This window comes from Procambarus clarkii, chromosome 5 (genome assembly GCF_040958095.1).
Source record: "Procambarus clarkii isolate CNS0578487 chromosome 5, FALCON_Pclarkii_2.0, whole genome shotgun sequence".
Classification (NCBI taxonomy): Eukaryota; Metazoa; Arthropoda; class Malacostraca; order Decapoda; family Cambaridae; genus Procambarus; species Procambarus clarkii.
This window is the reverse complement of record NC_091154.1, coordinates 3,127,490-3,151,592: the sequence shown is the minus strand read 5'-3', so window position 1 is coordinate 3,151,592 and position 24,103 is coordinate 3,127,490. Positions and strand designations below refer to the sequence as shown.

At 42.9% G+C, this 24,103-nt stretch overlaps 1 protein-coding gene across 1 annotated transcript in view; it reads right to left on the bottom strand.

Annotated features, from left to right (window-relative positions):
• LOC123765330 (forkhead box protein C1) overlaps window positions 1-20,368 on the bottom strand; it is a 25,126-nt gene extending 4,758 nt beyond the window's left edge. Inside the window, exons 1-6 of the mRNA XM_069305226.1 lie at window positions 20,263-20,368; window positions 17,986-18,215; window positions 14,829-14,975; window positions 14,066-14,253; window positions 9,939-10,264; window positions 2,257-2,420 (exon numbers count right to left, since the gene is read on the bottom strand). Of these exons, the coding sequence (XP_069161327.1) occupies window positions 2,257-2,420; window positions 9,939-10,264; window positions 14,066-14,253; window positions 14,829-14,975; window positions 17,986-18,215; window positions 20,263-20,281 (1,074 nt within the window). The 5' untranslated portion in view covers window positions 20,282-20,368. The remainder of the gene's footprint in view (window positions 1-2,256; window positions 2,421-9,938; window positions 10,265-14,065; window positions 14,254-14,828; window positions 14,976-17,985; window positions 18,216-20,262) is intronic.
• Window positions 20,369-24,103: the final 3,735 nt, after the last annotated feature.

Here is a 24,103-nt window from a genome sequence, read left to right as displayed (position 1 = left end):
TAAATCAACCTAGCAGTGCAATCTTTTCTTCAAAAAACTCTCAGCCTTTATAACACCCACTGTCCTATGCTAACAAAACAAGTCACAACTAAAAGGCTAAACAATCCTGGGCTTACAAAGGGAATACTTAAATCCTTAGATACAAAGGTTTCAGGTTTAGATACAAAGGGATACAGGATTTAAGGATACAATCCTTAAATACAAAGGGAATACCTAAATACTTAAATAAATAAACTATCAAACATATTTGAAAAAATTATCTACAAACAGCTCTACTCCAATCTCGTAAAATTTGACATGCTTAGCCCCTGTCAGTTTGGCTTCCGCTCCCAAAAGATTACCAACGATGTAATTATTAGTCTCCTTGATATAATTTACTCAGCCATTGACAAAAATGAGTTTCTGATTGGACTCTTCATTGACCTGAGATAGGCCTTTGATACTGTTAATCACAATTACCTCTTAAGTAAACTCCATCATTATGGAATCCGAGGCCATGCACTGGACTATATCCAATCCTATCTTGGTGATAGACACCAATGTGTAGCCATCAATAATATAACCTCTCCCACTCTACTAATAACCGTTGGAGTGTAAATACACTATGCAAATAAAGGGACCCAGTCTATGGAACTCACTCCCTAATGAATTGAAAAGCTGTCCAACTTTTGCGTCATTCAAAAACAAAATTAAAAAGTACCTAATTTCATCTTCATAGTTTTTTACCTTGTTGCTTTAAAATTGCACTGTATCTATTGCTACCCAATCTCCCAATCTTTATGTACCCAATCCGAACATCTTTACCATTGTGATCATTGCTGTCTTCTTATATGTACTATCAATCTGCTGTATGGTGTCTATTAATCTTGTTTAAATTACCAATCAAGCTGTCAATGTAATCAATCAGAGCTTTAATATACAAATGTGCTTTAATATACTTACTAATCTCTCTCATCTCATTTTTTTCTTGCAATATATCTGTTATCATTTTATTAATTCTGCTAGAATTTAACTACTTAAAATTATCTGTTAGATTAAGGACCTGCCCGAAATGCTGCGCATACTAGTGCTTAACAAGATTGTAAATACTATGCTATGTATTCTCACAACCCAATGTACCTTCTTGTATATAAATAAATAAATAAATAAATAAATAAATAAATAAATAAATAAATAAATCCATTAATAAAAAACATGACCTTGAGAAGTAGTATAGGTTAGGAATCGTCTCCAAAGAATTTTCAAAGAATTACTCATCATTGCTATCTAAAATAATTAGAAGAGCCAAAACTAAATATTATGAAGATAAATTTACCCAAACAAAGGGCAACATTAAGAAAACATGGAGCACAATTTCACAAATATTGGGATCAAAGAAGATTTAAATAACAAACCAATACTCCAGTCCAATAACGATGGTCAGCTTACAGCCTCTGATACTGCTATTGAGTTCAATAGGTTCTTCTCTTCCATTGGGTAATCCCTTGCAAATGATATTCCATCTTTCAATACTGATGTTCAGGACTATCTTACAGGTAACTATCCACAGTCTCTGTACCTAACACCTGCAAATTCCACTGATGTTAATGAGATAATCCTTTCCTTTAAAACCAAGTCTAGTGCCCTTGAGGAGATACCAACTTTAATTTACAAAAAAGCCTCCAGATCTTTAGCTCCTGCCATTGCATTGCTCTTCAACAAGTCACTTGAACTCCAAAACTTTCCAGATATTCTAAAAAAAGCGAGAGTAACCCCTATCCACAATGTGGTGATCTCACTAATGTTAACAACTACAGACCTATATCAATCCTGCCAAACTTGTCAAAATATTTGAAAAACTAATCTACAAGCAGCTCTACTCTTATCTAGCCAAACACCGTATACTTAGCTCTTGTCAATATGGCTTCAGACCCCAAAAAAAAGCACTAACGATGCACTTATTAGTATGATTAACTTGATACATGCAGCTCTTGATAAAAATGAGTTCCCTGTTGGGTTATTTGTGGACCTGCATAAAGCTTTTGACACTGTCAACCACCAAAACCGTCTTCATAAATTACTTCATTATGGAGTCAGAGGTCACTCCCTGCAATACCTCAAATCTTACCTTACTGACAGGCTCCAGTATGTTTCTGTGAATAATTCAATTTCTCCCACCCTACCCATCAACACTGGTGTTCCTCAGGGCAGCATACTTGGCCCTCTCCTCTTTCATCTACATTAATGACCTTCCATATGCCTCCCAACACCTCAAACCAATTCTATTTGCTGACGACTAGCGATATGCCGCACAGACTCCCCATTCTTGATCCTATCCAACACATGCAATATAAATTCAAGGGATGTTGGTTCATTCTTGGAAAGAGATGGAGAAGCAGCAGCAGGTAATCTGCCATTGTCTTGGGGACTAGCCGTGACACCTGCAATCCAAAGAGTGGATCAATGAACACAAGATTAACATGTCCCCATTAGTGTCTACATCTATGAAGTGTTATAAGTGATGCTACAAAACCACCTCTTGGGTGGGTGGGGGGGGGGGGGGTAAAAATGGCACTGTTTATGCATGTTTAACAGTGCCAGATGTAAATGAGCCACACTAGGTGGCCAAGAATGCCAAAAAGTCTTTATTGCATCGCACAATCAACCTGAACAGCATTTCTAGCCATTCTTAATACTGTACCAATAATAAAGAATAGTGTACATCTAACGTGGTAAACAATTCAAACAATGTAACAACTTGCAATGAGACATCAGTCCAAGTGTTCTATTATCAGATTTCCATCCGATACACAACAAAATGATCTATAAATTAATGTACAATAATATTCTAACTTCAAAAACTTGAACTTTTTTTTTTACTCATTAGAATTCTGTGACAAAATAGGTAACAATTAAATTGATAATAAACATTCATGCAGTCGAGACAAAACTGAAGTGGACATGCCCAACGTGACCTGGGGTATGACATTGAATACATCTGCCTGACAAGTGGACAAGTAGTACTGTATACAATAATTTTAATATAAACTTTATATTAAATATTTTCATTTCACTTGTGATATACTCTCAAGGTGAAATAGTGTGTGCTGGTCTAAGCCATAAATATTGTCAAAAGGGACACAAATTTGCCATTGGGGTACAGTAAAGTCGAATGACTTTACACATCATTTTTTTAATTGTTAAAACTATATATCGTTACCCCGAGCTCAATACAGCATTAATATGTGCTAGCGAGTTGTCCGATGCGAATTGACCCTTATCTTTCCTATTCTACAGTGAAATACACTAAATGGCTGGCAACGAGCTGTCTAACGTTAATAGCGTCATAGCATTAATGTGTGCTAGCGAGTGGACAGCGCTTCGGATTCATAGTCCTGAGGTTCCGGGTTCAATCCCTGGTGGAGGCGGAGACAAATGGGCAAAATGTTTCTTTCACTCTGATGCCCCTGTTACCTAGCAGTAAATAGGTACCTGGGAGTTAGACAGCTACTAAGGCTGCTTCCTGGGGGTGGAGGTCTGGTCGAGGACCGGGCCGCGGGGACACTTAAGCCCCGAAATCATCACAAGATAACGAGTATCTCATTTTTTTTTTTCAAAAGCCCTATTGAAATCTTAGCCTTCACTACCACCTACATCCACAAAGCACCTCCTCTTCATACTAAGTTCACCATTAAGTCTTAGCCAGCAATTGTCAATTGTTAATTTACAGAGTAATGCAGTTATCATATGAAGATTTTAAACAATTGTCTGGGTTTAACATGAATGATACAGACATAATTGATCCATGTGGATGTAACTTCATTTACCGTGACCCATGAACAAAATCCTACCACCATTTCATGGTACAAAGGCAGTCACTGTCACGAATGTCACTAGAGGAATGCCGTCACTGTCACGAATGTCACTAGAGGAATGCCGTCACTGTCACGAATGTCACTAGAGGAATGCCGTCACTCACGAATGTCAATAGAGGAATGCCGTCACTGTCACGAATGTCAATAGAGGAATGCAGTCACTCGTATAATTATTTAAGCAATTATTGTCCGAGTTTTACATGTCTGATGCAAATATGGTTATAAAAGATCTGTGGATGCAAATAAAGAAAAACCAAATGGTAAAACATTGGAGGATAAAACAGGAAGCTCAGACAAAGCACCAGGCGTTGACATGTTGACTACACCACGCACTAGAAAGTGAAGGGACGACGACTTTTCGGTCCGTCTTGGACCATTCTTAAGTCGATTGTGAGAATGATCGTCACAATCAACTTGAGAATGGTCCTGGACGGACCGAAAAGTCGTCCTCCCTTCACCTCCTAGTGTGTGGTCTGGTCAACATATTTCAGCCACGTTATTGTGACTCCTCGTCTGCAGGCGTCGACATGTTACAAGGTCAATGTCGGACCAAAAGTAGAGCCAACGCTAAAAATAAAAAAAACATTAAAAGTATCTGGGAAGTTCACAATGTCTGACCCAAAGAGACTACTATGAAGGCTGTTAAGGGAACCAACTCTTGGAGAGGTACGAACATGTGCAAAATATCCGACATTTATCTCTACAACCTCGAGGAGGCCTGGTTGAGAACCGGGCCGCGGCACGCTAAGCCCCAGAACCATCTCAAGATAACCTAACCTCAGCCGCAGTCAATAAAAAAGGAAAACGAGAAAATTACACACGCCAGGCACGTAGTTTAGTTAGGTGCTGCCTAGAGCATTAAGACATCTTCAATACCTCCTTGACCAGGTTCACTAGGTGTATACAGTGCTGAACACAACGGGACAATCAGCCGTGAGGCGGCATTTTCCATAGCCTCGGGATAGTCTAAAACCAAAATGTATCAACATGCCTGAAATGATTCCCTATCCCACCGCCCACTTCCAATATTCAAATTAATTTTTTTTATTCGGGTCAAGGTACATAGAGGTTGACTTTCAAACAAACATGCTATCCCACAGAAACCACCTCCATACCATGCCCTTCCCATATACCACACTATGGAGGGGGCATGAACCACACCATGGGTTCATGCCCCTCATAAACCACACCATACCCTCCTAAAACCCCACCAATACCCCCACCACGACGTTAAACCCAAACAAACCCCCACCAACCCAAACCCCACCACGGCACTAGACCCCCCCAACACCACGTTTCCACAACATTCCACCACCACCTCCTCCCACCCTTATTTCCCGCGTCCCCCGCCTCACAACCCCGGCACGCGGGTGCCAGGGGGTGCCAGGAGTGCCAGGGCATGGGCGTGAGGGGTGCCGGGGCTCACCCGGAGTGGGCACGTGGGCGTAAGAGGTCAAAACAGGCGGAGAGAGACTCACAGTGATGGCGGGCAGCGCAGAAGAGGTTGTTGTTGGTGGCGAGAGCGGCGAGGCCAGCGCCCGCCGGCCCGATGGTTCTTTTCCCCGCTCCCACGGCTCATATTATTACCTCCTCACTCATTATATTATGCTTCTCTACGCCCACTTGGTCTCGTTATTATCATTGTTGTTATTATTATTATTCTCGGCTATGTTATTGCGGTTATAATGAATTTTACTCCCCATGGGAAATTGGGGATGTGGAGGCAGACTATATATAAAGACTAAATATAAAATAGGTTATATATAAAATCCGTATTACTCGTCGGCTCTTACTTCTTTTAAAATATTATTACTTCTCTCATCTATCTATATTATACATGAGAGTTATACCCATTATATTGGTGCTTCTATTTAAGTGTCTGTCTCATTAAACCTTTCATGATTCTTACTATTTTATCTTAAATTATCTCCGAAATGCGCACTACGTATTAATGGCTTTATGCACAGTACTTCTCTTACCTATGTTCATTCTCGACTTACAATTGAGAATTCCCGGTTCGAATCCCGGGCGGGACGGTTGAGCACGTTTCCTATCACCTAATGAACCTGTTCACCTAGCAGTAAAAGATACCCCAAGAGGTAGTCAGGTTGTTGAGGGGGTTGCATCCTGGGGGAGGGTCAGCAATTCCACCCACCTAAGTCCACCATAAGCCTATCATGTATATATATACACTGGCTGCCTGTCCCCCGATAGTGTATTATTATGTCAATAAATTATTAGTTGTACTAGTATTAACATTATTATTTTTATTAGTTTGGATAAAACCCCACACTTGTGTATTTGTGAAATTTATGTAATTTACACCAAGTCTTTCACACTCTACTGAGTGCTTTGTCAAGGTCTGAGTGTGTGGTGAGGACAAGACTTACATCTCAACGTCTTACATTTGGTTAGACGTTGAGATACAAGTCTCGTCCTAACCACATCCTCCAAATTATTCAGTAATTTATTAAAGTTTCAATGAGATCAGCCCATTTTCTTTATTTAACCTTTGTACTTGTGATTTGGTTTGCATGTCTCAACTCCTTTGACTCTCAATTCTTTGTCATTTTTACACTGTTGTTGTTTCACTGTGATATTTAAACGATTCTTCGCGGCAGGGAATCGTATTCCAGGGACCATAGGATTAAGAACTTGCCCGAAACGCTACGCGTACTAGTGGCTGTACAAGAATGTAACAACTCTTGTATATATCTCAAAAAAAAAAAAAAATATATACTGATATATGTAAATATTGTTATACTCATCCAGAAATTTTAAGGGTCGTGCACTTCTGAATACATTACTTCTGTGCCACTAACATACATAACCTCCCTTTTATAACATACATAAGGGGGAGCCGGTCGGCCGAGCGGACAGCACGCTGGACTTCTGATCCTGTGGTCCTGAGTTCGATCCCGGGCACCGGCGAGAAACAATAGGCAGAGTTTCTTTCACCCTATGCCCCTGTTACCTAGCAGTAAAATAGGTACCTGGGTGTTAGTCAGCTGTCACGGGCTGCTTCCTGGGGGTGGAGGCCTGGTCGAGGACCGGGCCATGGGGACACTAAAGCCCCAAAATCATCTCAAGATAACCTTAAAATAACCTCCCTACCTCGGAAATGCTTAGATCCTTCACTTCATCAATCAACTTCTTTATCATTATCTTAATATTTTGTTGATCTGATATTACTTTTAGTTTTTACAAGGTTTCTTACAATGAGGTTATTTTTTCACTTTTCTCTCGCTTCTCTCGCTTCATGCAGGTTCTTGCTTCATGCAGATTGGGACTCAATCCCAAACTGTCCAAGTAGTTGGGCACCATTCCTTACCTCCATCCGACCCCATCCCAGATCCTTATCCTGGTCCATACCATGCGAAGGGCCATAGTTGTAATGGCGTGATGCTTTCTCTTGATAGTTCCCTTTCATTCTCTCTAAAACTTCTGAATCTCTTTGATCAACTCTTATCTGTATACCCAGTGTTTTCTCTGTTGGCGTTCCCTCCACACACTCCTGAGCATCATGCCCCGACGGGAGACATCTCCCGTCACGCAGGATGCAGTCGCACCTCCACAGATCTCCAGTACCAGCTCTTGATACTGGTAATGGCTCAAAAGGGCCACCACTTACGGGCTATTCATGCCCGTGCCACCTTTTGGGTGGTTTAATCTTCATCATCATCATCATCATGCCCCAAGATTACTTTTTATTGTCCACTGATGATCGTGAAACTGTTTTATCAGATCCTTGTGACCATATTGTAGGTCTTTTACTTTTATTACAACATTCTTCTTTAATCTCATCAATTGTTACCTCTTGACTAATTATGGTACTGCTCAGTTTATTCAATTTCTCATTTCATGCAATGCAGCAGATGTCTTCGGTTTCCTTTTTGTTGTAGGCATTATATTATACATCTGAATATCCTGGATCCTAAACCATTATTACGAACCCCACATTTGCTATAATTGCTTGTCATCAATGTACTTTCTAATGTCTTAATTAATAGGACTAAGATATATATATATATACACATGTATACTGTATATATATATATATATATATATATATATATATATATATATATATATATATATATATATATATATATATATATGTCGTACCTAGTAGCCAGAACGCACTTGTCAGCCTACAATGCAAGGCCCGATTTGCCTAATAAGCCAAGTTTTCCTGAATTAATATATTTACTATAATTTTTTTCTTATGAAATGATAAAGCAACCCTTTTCTCTATGTATGAGGTCAATTTTTTTTTATTGGAGTTAAAATTAACGTAGATATATGACCGAACCTAACCAACCCTACCTAACCTAACCTAACCTATATTTATGGGTAAGGTTAGGTTAGGTAGCCAAAAAAAGCTAGGTTAGGTTAGGTTAGGTAGGTTAGGTAGACGAAAAAACATTAATTCATGAAAACTTGGCTTATTAGGCAAATCGGGCCTTGAATAGTAGGCTGAGAAGTGCGTTCTGGCTATTAGGTACGACATATATATATATATATATATATATATATATATATATATATATATATATATATATATATATATATATTATTCAGTACAGTAGTTTTGTCCATCGAGGATAAGTGGGAGCAATAAGTACAGAGGTTTATGTCCTTAATACTCAAACGGAGATCCCAAATTTGATCCTCCGGCGAGACAGTAGTAGTTGGGTACGTATTCTTTCACCTGGTGCTTCATCGAACACTGTTTATGTAGAGCAGATGTAAATATGTGTATTTATGTATTTAGGTTTAGTTAAGCATTTTATAAGCACTACAATCACCTTCTGTGGTTGATTGATGTTCAATAAATCACTGAACTATATGTTTAACAGATCTCTAACCCCTGTCCAAGAAGGACAGAAGAAAATATATATATGTTGGTTAGCATTGTAAATGTGTGGCCATGTCTGTGGTAGAAAAAAAAAACTGGTGCCTCTGTATTCCTAACTCTAAATAGGTACCTGGGACTTAGGCAACTATTGTGGGTTGTATCCTGGGGAAGGTCAGTAATTTGCCTATGGGTGGACTTTGATAAGCTACAGTACAGGCTTCCTGTAACCTGACAACAGAAATTATTAACATTATTATTAATTCAGGCATGACCTGGGGTAAATATGGTTGAGAAAAAGACTTGATTTATGGAACAAATTACCGGGTACCGTAATACTGTAGGCATGGAATCATTGCATTATTTCAAGCATAGGTTAGACATGTATATGAATGAGTTTGGTAGATATACTTTACATAGGAGTCATCTTGTACAGGCAATAAGTTTTCTGTAATTTCCTGAATTATTATGTTCTTAACAGAAAAGACCACAAGTTTGCAGAAGAGAAAGTTTGACCAGCCAAGCTTTTGACCCGAGTGTTGAGACAATGACAGTGTCTGATAAATAATATTCAATATATGCATGTTTTTTGTGCATTACAGTATTACTATATGAAATGTACATTTCAGTTTAGGACCATAATTAGATCATATTTCCTTAATTATAACAAATCAAGAGGAACAGAAGCTGGTCCTTCTCAAGTCCACAGAAAACTATTTTTGAAAGTCCTCAGGTACATTGCATTTTAATAAATGAGGCTATATTATATACCATAATCTTCTTGCATAACAATTAACTAATCAATAAATGAATTTCTTTTGTCTGGGACAAGAAGCCTGTACATACTGAATATACTTTAGGCTATATAGGCTACTTTAGGATCGAAGTCTTCCCCAGGTCGAACTACTGACCCTCCCAAGGATGCAACCCCACAACAGTTGCCTAACTGTCGAGGAATGTACCTATTTACTGCTAGGTGAACTAGTGTATCAGGTGAAAGGAAATGTGCCCAATCATTTCTCTCCCATCTGGAGATCGAACCTGGATCCTCTATTCTACTACGGAGACCCTTAAATGAATTGTACAAATTTATATATACCTGTACTACATAACAAATTAGGCATGTCCCTTCAGTTTTATTTAATTTACAAAGTACAATACAGGTACAGTACAGTAAAATACAGAACTGTAAATGAGATCAAACAAAACATCGAGCACAAACATCCTACCTTTCTGATGCTGGTGACACGGTGGTATAGGACGTGAACTGGACGACTGAACACCAACAACATTAGTACTAACACCATCGATAGTATGAATGCTGGCACGGTCTATTGCACAGAATGTTGTAGTATTAGAAACATCCGCCACAGTAGTTCTAATGACATCCGAAGCAGTAGCATTAACAGCACCTGCAGTAGTATTAACAGCCATGGCAGTTAGGGACTCCGAGGGGTACGGTGCGGTGAAGTCAAAATACTTGTGTACCAGTGACCCTTCCCGCGATGATGACTCAGGTGTTGACGATCTACTTCCACCAGAGCTTTGTACAGACCTTGGTGCACAGAATAAAGGTTGAATTCAACAATAAATACTAAAAGTTACAAAGAAATTAATACTGTAAGTAAAAAAATGAGGCGATGAGTCACAATAACGTGGCTAAAGTATGTTGACCAGGCCACACAATATAAAGTGAAGGGACGACGACGTTTCGGTCCGTCCTGGACCATTCTCAAGTCGATTGTGAGAATGGTCCAGGACGGACCGAAACGTCGTCGTCCCTTCACCTTCTGGTCAACACTAAAAAAATGAGGCTATGAGTTAACCCTTAAACTTTTCCAATTGCTACCTGCGATTACCTCCTATGTTCAGATCACCATGTACAAGAATACAAGAACTCTTTTATGTATAAATAAATACATAAATAAATAAATAAAAATGTGCAACCGATCCTTATGGATTATGGATAAAGTACTTTATATTTTTCATGCACACCATGATATAGGACTTTTAATTAGTTTAGCTGAACTGTTTAAAGATTAATATGAAAAGCACCTTCCTGAATAGATTAATCTGTTCTCTAAAGTAAGATCCATTGTAGCAATTGGACATGATCATGCAGTCAGGTAGGACAATATTCTGGCACTGGTGCCACAGGGAACTTTTCAAATAGTTTAATTTGCAGTCATTATTTGTGCTAGGGAGGAACTAGAGATAATTCGATCCAGTACTTAATGCCCAGGCTTTATCAAGCCTTCATGTGTCCGCTTATGAAACCTGAACATTTTTTCTTCAGTCAAGTCAGCTAGGTTATATTTATTACACAGTTTGTAAGCTATGAAGTGCTACAAGGTTGTCTATAACCTTGGATCAAGAATGACCTCGCAGCATTCCAAGCTCATACACGGTTTAATAAATATTGACTAAGGTACAGTACCATGATCGAGAAGGAACGTACAGGCGTCTTAAGTGGTTACATGACTGTTTGATGACTCTAACCCCCTGATGGCAGAGGCAGACTCCAATGACAGCTTTAAATATATTTGCAGTACGACAGAGCCAAATTTAGCCTCTTGATGAGCCTCAGTGGGCTCCTAATGGGATAGGTTGTGTTTCTGCCTTCCTGGGGATCAAGTATTGTTTGTGAAGCGTGCTGTGCAACCCATCCTCTCAACTAATACCCCATTATGGTATGTTATCGTAACCAATGTACAGTACCTAATGCAACATACGGTACTGTACTTGGAAGAGTAGCGGCTCTCACATACCCATGTTTTCTATGCCTCGGTTGGTTCTTAAGTTGGTGGGTGGCTTGGGTTTACGCATTTCTGGTTTGGTTCGGCCAGTGGATTTTGTACATTGCGGCAAATCAAGGTGACGGGCTGTGAGGTGAGTGTCACCACTGTACTAATATGAAAAACAATTACTTTTCTTTATCCAGAAAGAATAGGTAGTTTTTTCATGACAGAGTAAAGAATAACAAAAATTTGACGTTGAGTTTTCTATGTATTTTTTTTTTATTTAAGCATGTCATTCCACTTCTTCCTAAGGTACAGTCCAATGGCAAGGGTCATGCACAGTCAGGCAGGACAGTCCACTGCCACAGTGCGACAGGGTAGCCAAGGATGGATTATTTACCACGGGTTGTACACACACAAGGAGACACAGGTGGAAGCTGAGTACCCAAATGAGCCACAGAGACATTAGAAAGAACTTTTTCCAGTGTCAGAATAGTTAGTAAATGGAATGCACTAGGAAGTGATGTGGTGGAGCCAGCCTCCATACACAGTTTCAAATGTAGATATGATAGAGCTCAAGAAGCTCAGGAATCTGTACACCAGTTAATTGACAGCTGAGAGGCAGGACCAAAGAGCCAGAGCTCAACCCTCGCAAGCACAACTAGGTGAGTACAACCAAGTGAGTACAGGAACTCCGAAAACTCTCTCTCTCTAGGGTAGTCAAGGTGGCAATGTGTGACAGGCAAAATTAATAAATCTAGCCAAGAATAACCCAAAAATGTTTATTCCAAAAACACAAAACCATACTCAAGCCTTCCTTGGCACAAGAGGTCACCACCATGGAAGCAATCTTGTTAACTATCAGTTCACCTTCTTGGAACCATTTACCAAGCACTTCCAGGTTGGTCTCAGGCACGCAAGCCTCAGTTACCCCATAGAGTGAGCACATTCTGCTCTGGTCCGGGATTGGTCTCAGGCACGCAAGCCTCAGTTACCTCATAGAGTGAGCACATTCTGCTCTGGTCCGGGATTCATCAAACATTTATGAAGTGAAGTGTACTGTGCTGTACATCTTTCCTCAATCATGCCAGCTTGAAATACGAAGTTTTGAAGCTCAAAACTTGCCTGAACTCTGTTAGAATTTAGCTCAGGTAGCAACTGAGGGGGCCCTCCCAGTAGCTACTGAGGGGGCCCTCCCAGTAGCTACTGATGGGCCCCTCCCAGTAGCTACTGAGGGGGCCCTCCCAGTAGCTACTGATGGGGGCCCTCCCAGCAGCTACTGATGAGGGCCCTCCCAGTAGCTACTGATGGGGGCCTTCCCAGCAGCTACTCTGGGGCCCCTCCCAGTAACTACTGAGGGGGCCCTCCCAGTAGCTACTGATGGGGGCCCCTCCTAATTGCTACTGATGGGGGCCCTCCCAGCAGCTACTGATGGGCCCCTCCCAGTAGCTACTGAGAGGGCCCTCCCAGCAGTTACTGATGGGGGCCCTCCCAGTAGCTACTGATGGGGGCCCTCCCAGCAGCTACTGATGGGCCCCTCCCAGTAGCTACTGAGGGGGCCCTCCCAGTAGCTACTGATGGGGGCCCCTCCCAGCAGCTACTGATGGGCCCCTCCCAGTAGCTACTGAGGGGGCCCTCCCAGCAGCTACTGATGGGGGGCCCTTCCAGCAGCTATTGATGGGGCCCCCCCCAGCAGCTACTGATGGGGCCCTCCCAGTAGTTACTGAGGGGGCCCTCCCAGCAGCTACTGATGCGGCCCTCCCAGTAGCTACTGATGGGGCCCTCCCAGCAACTACTGATGGGGCCCTCCCAGCAGCTACTGAAGGGGCCCTCCCAGCAGCTACTGAAGGGGCCCTCCCAGCAGCTACTGATGGGGCCCTCCCAGCAGCTACTGAAGGGGCCCTCCCAGCAGCTACTGAAGGGGACCTCCCAGCAGCTACTGAAGGGGCCCTCCCAGCAGCTACTGAAGGGGCCCCTCCCAGCAGCTACTGATGGGGCCCTCCCAGCAGCTACTGAAGGGGCCCTCCCAGCAGCTACTGATGGGGCCCTCCCAGCAGCTACTGAAGGGGCCCTCCCAGCAGCTACTGATGGAGACCCTCCCAGCAGCTACTGATGGGGACCCTCCCAGCAGCTACTGATGGGGCCCTCCCAGTAGCTACTGATGGGGCCCTCCCAGCAGCTACTGAGGCAGGGCCCCTCCCAGCAGCTACTGAGGCAGGGCCCCTCCCAGCAGCTACTGATGGGGCCCTCCCAGCAGCTACTGAGGCGGGGCCCCTCCCAGCAGCTACTGAGGGGACCCTCCCAGCAGCTACTGAGGCGGGGCCCCTCCCAGCAGCTACTGAGGCGGGGCCCCTCCAGCAGCTACTGAGGAGGGCCCTCCCAGCAGCTACTGATGGGGCCCTCCCAGCAGCTACTGAGGGGACCCTCCCAGCAGCTACTGATGGGGCCCTCCCAGCAGCTACTGAGGGGACCCTCCCAGCAGCTACTGAGGTGGGGCCCCTCCCAGCAGCTACTGAGGAGGGCTCCTCCCAGCAGCTACTGAGGAGGGCTCCTCCCAGAAAATAATAACGCTCCTCTGAAAAGACAATGAGGAAGTCTCTTCCATGAACAAAACAAACCTTTCCAAGACAGAAGTGACAGTAGCTTTAGAGATGCCAACAGCACGTTTCTTCAAATTCTGGCGCTGATACAACTTCCTTTTAGAATTTAACTCAAATCCTGGGTCAATTTTCCAGAGGCTGCCTGCGGTCAAATGTGGGAATTTGACGAATTTTTTATACAATGACAGGCAATGTCGGATGGAGTTCTGAGGAGGACACGTCAATCAGTAACAGAAACCGTATCTATGCTAACTAATTGTTATGAAAAATCAGAAATAGTAAGTAGAAAGAATTCAAACAATGGAGAAGTTAATTTATTGGAGATTAAAATTAATTGTTTACTCTACATACTCTACATTAAATCATTTCAAGTTTTTGTGAACCATATCCAATTTAGTTAACTGAACAAAAATGAAAGTGATGCACACATACAGTACATATTTGACATTTGTAGAGAAACCACTTACAACAGTTTCTCTATTGTCAGGGTCAAGAAAACTGTCTGTACGGCTTATCAAGGTCCCCCAATTGCCATATCTGCCCAGACAGGTCACCCGATAAAGGTACTCAAAACATTTGTCTGTAATTTACTGCAATAGGAAACTTAACCCTTACACTGCTCCAATTGCAGTCTTTGATTCCCACCTGTTTTTAATACACATGAACATAAATTGGGTCTTTCCTTCACCTTCAAACTTTTAGTAACACACACCTCAATGTAATACTTTTAAACAGCTGCACAGTTTAAAGGTTAATGAGGAAAACAAATTAATATTATTACCTTCCATCCTTTGGAGTCCGGCTTGTAATATGGGTATTTTTGCGAGATGTATGAAATTATCTCTCTCAATGTACACTGTTTGGTGGGAGATGATAAAATTGCCTCCGAAATCAGCTGACTATAGGAAAATGGAGGCCGTGCATCATCCTGTGGATATAGAGGGCATAAATTATCCTCAGGATATGGAGCCTTTGAGTCATCCTAAGGAAATGATTCCCTAGAGTTGTCCTCAAGCAATAAAGTCCTTGACTCACTTTGAATACACAGACACCTTGAATTATCCGGGGGTAAAAAAATAGCCTTAAGTCATTCAGGGAAAAGTGAGTACAGTACCTCTAACATACTCCACAACATGGACCTCTAACATACTCTGCAACATGGACCTCTAACATACTCCACAACATGGACCTCTAACATACTCCACAACATGGACCTCTAACATACTCTGCAACATGGACCTCTAACATACTCCACAACATGGACCTCTAACATACTCCACAACAAGGACCTCTAACATACTCCACAACATGGACCTCTAACATACTCCACAACATGGACCTCTAACATATACTTCAAGACATGGACCTCTAACATACTCCACAACATGGACCTCTAACATATACTTCACAACATGGACCTCTAACATACTCCACAACATGGACCTCTAACATACTCCACAACATGGACCTCTAACATACTCCACAACATGGACCTCTAACATACTCCACAACATGGACCTCTAACATACTCCACAACATGGACCTCTAACATACTCTGCAACATGGACCTCTAACATACAGTACTTCACAACATGTACCTCTAACATACTCCACAACATGGACCTCTAACATACTTCACAACATGGACCTCTAACATACTCCACAACATGGACCTCTAACATATACTCCACAACATGGACCTCTAACATACTCCACAACATGGACCTCTAACATACTCCACAACATGGACCTCTAACATATACTCCACAACATGGACCTCTAACATACTTCACAACATGGACCTCTAACATACTCCACAACATGATAAACCCAAACTGCCATAATCAACTTTATGTCCCATACACAAGTCAAATAACCAATGTTAACTCCACACCACAAAGAAGCTGTAGTGATGAAATGAATTAAGTTAATAAACAGGGGAGAAGAAGCAAAAATTAATCAAAATATGAAAGAACACACACCCACATGCCGGCTGACAGGTACACTGTGGCATGCCTAGACAATAATCTAGATACAGAGGTGCTATTTCCAAACATGTTCGACTGTAATACTGTATACTGTACTGTATTTCAAATGTAGAAAACGCATTAACACTTCGACTGCAGAGATCGCAATATTACATTTCCTGGTTGATACCTGCTTGATGGGGTTCTGGGAGTTGTTCTACTCCCCAAGCCCGGCCCGAGGCCAGGCTCGACTTGTGAGAGTTTGGTCCACCAGTTGTCATTTCCTCAATGACAACTCAACTCCCATTGGGAAAAGCAATACTGTATGCAGACGATGAGTCACAATAACGTGGCTGAAGATATGATGACCAAACCACACTCCCGAAGATGAAGAGATGACGACATTTCGGTCCGTCCTGGACCATTATCAAGTCGATTGTCTTGATAATGGTCCAGGACGGACCGAAACGTCGTCGTCTCTTCATCTTCTGGTGTGCGGTTTGGTCTTCATGCAATACTGTACTTAATTTTATAAATTTCAAGTCACCCCTGAGTCTTGGAAAATTACACACTTGAAAATTACTTGTGGATGATTTTTGATACTTCCACAATTGCAGTCAAGGGTGATTATTTGGTCTGCAAGGCAGTTTGTCTTTGCAGATCAAATAGGTCTGCACGGTCTCTTGCTATGAGACCTGCAGGCTCTCATAGCAATCACAGACTGGTTGATCTGGTAACTCTTTGATGAACTATTTATAAAACCGTTTGAGGATTACCTCTACCATCGAAACAATTGACAGCCATTCATTAGCAATAATACTTTCATGTTAACACTATCGGTCTCTTTGGACACCGCTCGCATCCACTTTTTTTCTCCTAGCCGTGCACTGTGCTTGCGTCTAATACAAAAATATTTGTATAAAATTAATTTTTTATCCGATCGACTTCAGGATTGTTTTAAAATGAGCGCCTTTAGAGTGCACACAATTTGATACCAAAATAAAAGATGTAACATGAAACTTGATGTCAGAACACTTGAAAGATTATAAATACATTTTTGGTCAAAATTTTAAAATATTTGTTAAAATTCTATTTATTGTCCTATTATTATGGGACTACAGTAATTTTAAAATGTGCACCTTAAGACTGCGAGCAATTTGATATCAAAATGAAAGATGTAACACAAAAATTTATGTCAGAACACTGGAAAGATATAAATAATTTTGTGATGAGTGTCCAAAATTAAAATATTTGTTAAAATTCCAGCTATTGATCTATTATTATGGGACTAGTTTTAAAATACACACCTTTATATTGCAAACAATTTGATACCAAAACGAGCAACACAAAAATTGATGTTATCAATCTGAACGAGTATACACATTAGGTTGTGGTGTGCAAATCAATGCTCTTCATGGGTAACTTTAGGCTCTGCTGTGGAGAGTCTCACTAGGCTTTTGGACATTATATACATATACACTTGTAGGGAATTTAATTGTGTACACAATGATATCAAAACGAACGACGTAGCACGAGAATTAAGGTGAGAAAACTGAAATTAGTATACATATTTTACTGATTTTGTGCACTCACGGGTAACTTTTGCCGACTTTAGGCTTTGCTGTTGGGAGTCACACCAGGCTTTTGGACATTATATGCATATACTGGTACACCTGTAGGGAATTCTATTGCAAACACAACGATACCAAAATGAACGATGTAGCACAAGAATTAAGGCGAGAAAACTGAAACGAGTATACACATTTGGGTATCACCACGTGCTTACCCGCACGGTCACCAGCACGCCGGGGGGTGACCTCTAAGTTGGCAGCGTGCATGCCGTAGGCTCGAAAGTGTTAACAAGATCACACCTGAAGAAAATCCAATCCACAATCACCATGAACCTGGAAATTTATAATTTGCTGAACTAACAATACTGTACTAAAAATAAACATTAAAGCCATGTCATACCTTGGCAACAGTATGAGGACTGTGATGCCGGACATGAGAGTCGAGTGGGGTGGAGTCACCCTTAGCACGACGGAGGTAAAGTGTGGGAATGTGTTTAGCATCTTCCGTGTGCGGAGGACTCGTGCATTGGGGAGGTGGATCGGAAGCAACAAAGTACCATTCATCTTCTTGGGTGCCATTATGGTGCTGTTGTTGATTTGATCTTGTCAGGTTTGTTAGTGATGCTGTTGCTGTGGATGTGGAAAATGTAGATTAAAATTCAATTTTTCTGTAATGCAAAGAATGCATAATAGCATCCCGATATTATACAGGGGTACATTCCTAGAGACATAAGAGAATTAACCCCTAAACTTGAGGGTCGCGATAGTACAGTTGGGTTCATTGACAACTCACAATCAAGAATTCTGTGTTCAAATCCCGGGCGGGACAGTAATGGTTGGGCGTGTTACCTATCACCTTATGCAGTAAACCACCACCACCTAGCAGTAAATAGGTACCCAGGAGATAAGTCAGCTTGTTGTGAGGTTGCATCCTGGGGAGGGTCAGTAATTTGACCCTGAAGGGGGAAGGGGAGATCTCAATATAGGCCTAACATGTACTATATGTATAAGCTGGCTGCCTGTCCCCCGACATATTGAATTATTTTAATTATAACTGTGCAGCTATTTAAAAGTACGCTACTACATTGAGATGAACAATGTTATTTAACATTTTTAACATGGTTAACCATTTTTAACACGGTTCAAAATAAAAAATAAATCACAGTTTTAATGTGAATGCTGAAAAGTGCATTTCCGAATACGGAACACTACCATAGGACCCTCAAGCAGAATCTAAACCCCTCAAAGGCAGGTCCGCGCTCCACAGTGGCAGCAGAGATCTTTTCATAGGTTCCTTCCAATTCCGACCGGTAATTACCCAAGTGTAGTCACAGGACCAGAACTACACTCATGACATCCCTTCTCAGTACTCTGTCACCTTTGCAATTATCTTGCGTCGATTTCAGGGATCAACGTCCCTGTGACCCGGTCTCTGACCAGGCCTCCTGGTCGATGGTCTGGTCAACCAGAACATAGATGCATCAGCCGGGAACATGTCCCAAGGTATTTCAAAAATTACTGATGGTCTTTTGGCATCCACCACCTCACTTGAATACAAGTTAGGGAGTGAATTATCAGGGGGAAAGCACCAAGCCATTAAGACTGTCAGGATAAGGATTTGGGATGGGACTGAACACTGGCCTGTAGTTCAGTGCCTCCAGAGTATCTTTGTGAATTATTCTAATTCCAACTTGTTCAACATGTCAAGGCTACACAATATGAAGAAAGTAACAGGAAGACTTTTGACCATCAACTTAAAAATAACAAATGCATGGCCACAAGTGGCCCACAAACAAAGCCATGCCTATCCCCCAAGTGGGCCACAAACCCCAGCAGGGCCACAAGTGGGCCACAAACCCCAGCATGGCCACAAGTGGGCCACAAACCCCAGCAGAGCAACAAGTGGGCCACAAACCCCCAGCATGGCAACAAGTGGGCCACAAACCTCAGAAGGGCCACAAGTGGGCCACAAACCTCCAGCATGGCAACAAGTGGATCACAAACCTCAGAAGGGCCACAAGTGGGCCACAAACCCCAGCATGGGCACAAGTGAGCCACAAATCCCTGCAGGGCCACAAACCCCAGCAGGGCCACAAGCGGGCCACAAACCCCTGCAGGGCCACAAGTGGGCCACAAACCCCAGCAGGGCCACAAGTGGGCCACAAACCCCAGCAGGGCCACAAGTAAGCCACAAACCCCAGCAGGGCCACAAGTGAGCCACAAACCCCAGCAGGGCCACAAGTGAGCCACAAACCCCAGCAGGGCCACAAGTGAGCCACAAACCCCAGCAGGGCCACAAGTGAGCCACAAACCCCAGCAGGGCCACAAGTGAGCCACAAACCCCAGCAGGGCCACAAGTGGGCCACAAACCCCAGCAGGGCCACAAGTGGGCCACAAACCCCAGCAGGGCCACAAGTGGGCCACAAACCCCAGCAGGGCCACAAGTGGGCCACAAACCCCAGCAGGGCCACAAGTGGGCCACAAACCCCAGCAGGGCCACAAACCCCCAGCAGGGCCACAAGTGGGCCACAAACCCCAGCAGGGCCACAAACCCCCAGCAGGGCCACAAGTGGGCCACAAACCCCAGCATAGCCACAAGTGGGCCACAAACCCCAGCAGGGCCACAAATGGGCCACAAACCCCAGCAGGGCCACAAGTGGGGCCACATGACAAATACCTGTGGCGTCAGTCTCCATGGGCCCTTTTGTTTACAAATTGTTTACAAGTTCTCAGTGTTTACATTCCCAGTTGTCTGAGAAAGACTGGAAAGTTTAAGCTTTACAACAACACAAGTATTGTATGGCAACCGACCCATACAACAGGGGACTACCGCCATCTATTGACTGAAAGAGCAACTAAATACAGTAGCAGGCTAGTAGAATATTTACCCGAATTTACCTGAGGGCCATGTAAGACTTTAGTGGCTCCTCGACGAGGACAGGAAGTCAGCGGCTTGTCAAAGTTCACCCCATTTCTCCTGGTGATCATATTTAAGCTGGGTTTTAAAGTTTAACGGATTTTTTTTGGTGTAAGTTGGTCAACAAGTTTGAATTTCAAGTTTTTGAATTTTGATTTTTTTTTTTAACAAACAGCATTGTTTAAAATAGTAAGACATGGGTTGACATTTAGGGGTAAGGTAGGCTACATGGAGTTAATTAGCTAGTACTTAGTTTTACTCTTAAACTAGATAAGAGAGAGTTAGTTTAGTTCATTTATTATGGACCCCATACCTATCTTGTGGGCGGTAGTGGAAATTGAAATTGAAATAAGTTTATTGAGGTAAAATACACACAAAGGGATGAGGTAGCTCAAGCTATTCTCACCCCATTCAGTACAACGTGTTAATATATACATAGACACACATCACAAACAATAAACATATTACCAAACAAGGGTTACAGAGGCACATAATGGGCTCAGGGACTGAACCCCACAATTCATTTAGCTAAGCAAGTTACAATCTTGATGAACTAGTTACAAAATTCAATATAAGTCGTCACATCAACAATGGGTTCGAGATCGACCTCAAGTACAGGTTCTAAATTAAGCAACTGACATATGTGGAGAGCTAGTGTCACAATTGATATGTTTGTCCTGCACACCGCCCCCCATCCAGTGGGCAACGGTGGATAGGTTACACCGCCCCCCCCATCCAGTGGGCAGCGGTGGATAGGTTACACCGCCCCCCATCCAGTGGGCAGCGGTGGATAGGTTACACCGCCCCCCCATCCAGTGGGCAGCGGTGGATAGGTTACACCGCCCCCATCCAGTGGGCAGCGGTGGATAGGTTACACCGCCCCCCCATCCAGTGGGCAGCGGTGGATAGGTTACACCGCCCCCCCATCCAGTGGGCAGCGGTGGATAGGTTACACCGCCCCCCCCCATCCAGTGGGCAGCGGTGGATAGGTTACACCGCCCCCCCATCCAGTGGGCAGCGGTGGATAGGTTACACCGACCCCCATCCAGTGGGCAGCGGTGGATAGGTTACACCGCCCCCCATCCAGTGGGCAGCGGTGGATAGGTTACACCGCCCTCCATCCAGTGGGCAGCGGTGGATAGGTTACACCGCCCCCCATCCAGTGGGCAGCGGTGGATAGGTTACACCGCCCCCCATCCAGTGGGCAGCGGTGGATAGGTTACACCGCCCCCCCATCCAGTGGGCAGCGGTGGATAGGTTACACCGCCCCCCATCCAGTGGGCAGCGGTGGATAGGTTACACCGCCCCCCATCCAGTGGGCAGCGGTGGATAGGTTACACCGCCCCCCATCCAGTGGGCAGCGGTGGATAGGTTACACCGCCCCCCATCCAGTGGGCAGCGGTGGATAGGTTACACCGCCCCCCATCCAGTGGGCAGCGGTGGATAGGTTACACCGCCCCCCATCCAGTGGGCAGCGGTGGATAGGTTACAATCACTTAGTTACTACCTACAGTTAGCAAACTGGGGATATTTGGCTAAAATTTCTGGTAGCAGATCATTTTGAATGAAATATTTACACATCGTTGGAACATTGGTTATAGAATTGTCTCTAAATTCACGTATCTTTTCGCACTCCATCACATAGTGACAGAGGGTGTGCGAATAATTTTGTTGACACAGTTTACATTTGGTCAGGTCTACATCAGCAGATAATGAGAATTCCCAGAGATACTTGTAACCGAGTCTAAGCCGAGCAGTAGTAACATCTAGAAGTCTGCTGATTTTATTGGATGAACCATAGATGTGTGGCTCCTCTTGCATGATAGTATGATGATAGATGGAATTACTGGTGTCAATTTCACTTTGCCTCAGATCTACAAGTTCTTGTTGAAGTTCTCGGTGTACAGCTGCTCTCAGATTGCTCATTGACAATCCAAGGTTACACTCAACGGCTCCTTTAAAGGCAGATTCTTTGGCTAACTTATCAGCTCTATCATGCATTCGGAGGCCAACATGAGATGGAGACCACATGAAATGGACTCTGTTACCATCCTTAATAATTTATTGTATTTGTGTCTAGCTTCGGACACGAGCATGTTACAGTTATGTCTTAAAGAGTTGAGAGCATTTAAGGATGATAAGGAGTCACTTACAATTAATGTATCAAGTTTTGAGACTTGTACACATTTCAGTGCAAGGATCAAGGCAAATAGTTCAGTCTGAAGGGTAGAGGCCCAATTGTTTATACGGACTCCCCACTCAAAGTACAAGCCATCGCCCATTGTCAGGACAACTGCACTTCCAGCTGCACCCGAGGTTATATAAATAACGAATACTTAACGAACATTAGATAACGTTATCAAAACAAAACACTAAAACCAATGCGAAAAGAAGAAAACTCAACCTTCATTTAAACCTTTGACCCAAATATCACAGTAACAAGGTTATCGCGAATAACGCAATTCAGTTACGTGCTCACCTTAGCCCGTGCTACATGAAGTACATATAGATCTTTGTAAGGACTCGACTTCCCTCTTTACCATAAATCTTTGTGTCATCTGCAAATTTGATGATGTGGTTTCTCATTTATGTTATTGATGTATGTGACAAAGAGGATTGGCCCCAAAATGGACCCCTGTGGGACCCCATTTAGATCATATCTCCGATTAGATTCATTCCCATTTAGCACGACCCTTTGTGTTCTTTCTTTCAACCTGTTTTATCCATTCTAGTGTTCTACCGTTTATTTCATGTCCCTGTAGTCTCTTTGCTAGTCTTACACCTTATTTCATGTCCCTGTAGTCTCTTTGCTAGTCTTACACCTTATCGAAGGCTTTGGACAAATCTATTTATACTACATCCACGGGAAGTCCCACGTCTGAGAAGGTGGTGGTCTGTAAGGCAGGTGTGTAAGGCAGGTGTGTAAGGCAGGTTTGTAAGGCAGGTGTGTAAGGCAGGTGTGTAAGGCAGGTGTGTAAGGCAGGTTTGTAAGGCAGGTGTGTAAGGCAGGTGTGTAAGGCAGGTGTGTAAGGCAGGTGTGTAAGGCAGGTTTGTAAGGCAGGTGTGTAAGGCAGGTGTGTAAGGCAGGTGTGTAAGGCAGGTGTGTAAGGCAGGTGTGTAAGGCAGGTGTGTAAGGCAAGATCTACTTGTGACAAAACTATGTTGTGCTCAAGATTATAACCTTTTGTTGAATTGTGTGAATCTCTCCTGCTAATTGTCTATACCAAGTCATAACAGTAATTGTGTGAATGTCTCCTGCTAATTGTCTATACCAAGTCATAACAGCATTTGTGTGTACATGTGATACTACTTGTGTAAAGGAGGAAATGTATATGTTTATCTCACACAATGTTCGGTGATGTGTTTATTGTTTGTGATGTGTGTCTATGTATGTATTAACACGATGTACTGAACGGGCTGAGAATAGCTTGAGATACCTCATCCCTGTGTGTATTTAGTATTTATATATATGGAAGCTGATCAGAATTACATTTCACATTTGTAAATGCACATTAATGACACTATGTAAAAGACACATCGAACACTTTATGTAGGGCATACGTAAATCTGTGTATCTATGTATTTACGTATGTAGGTTAGC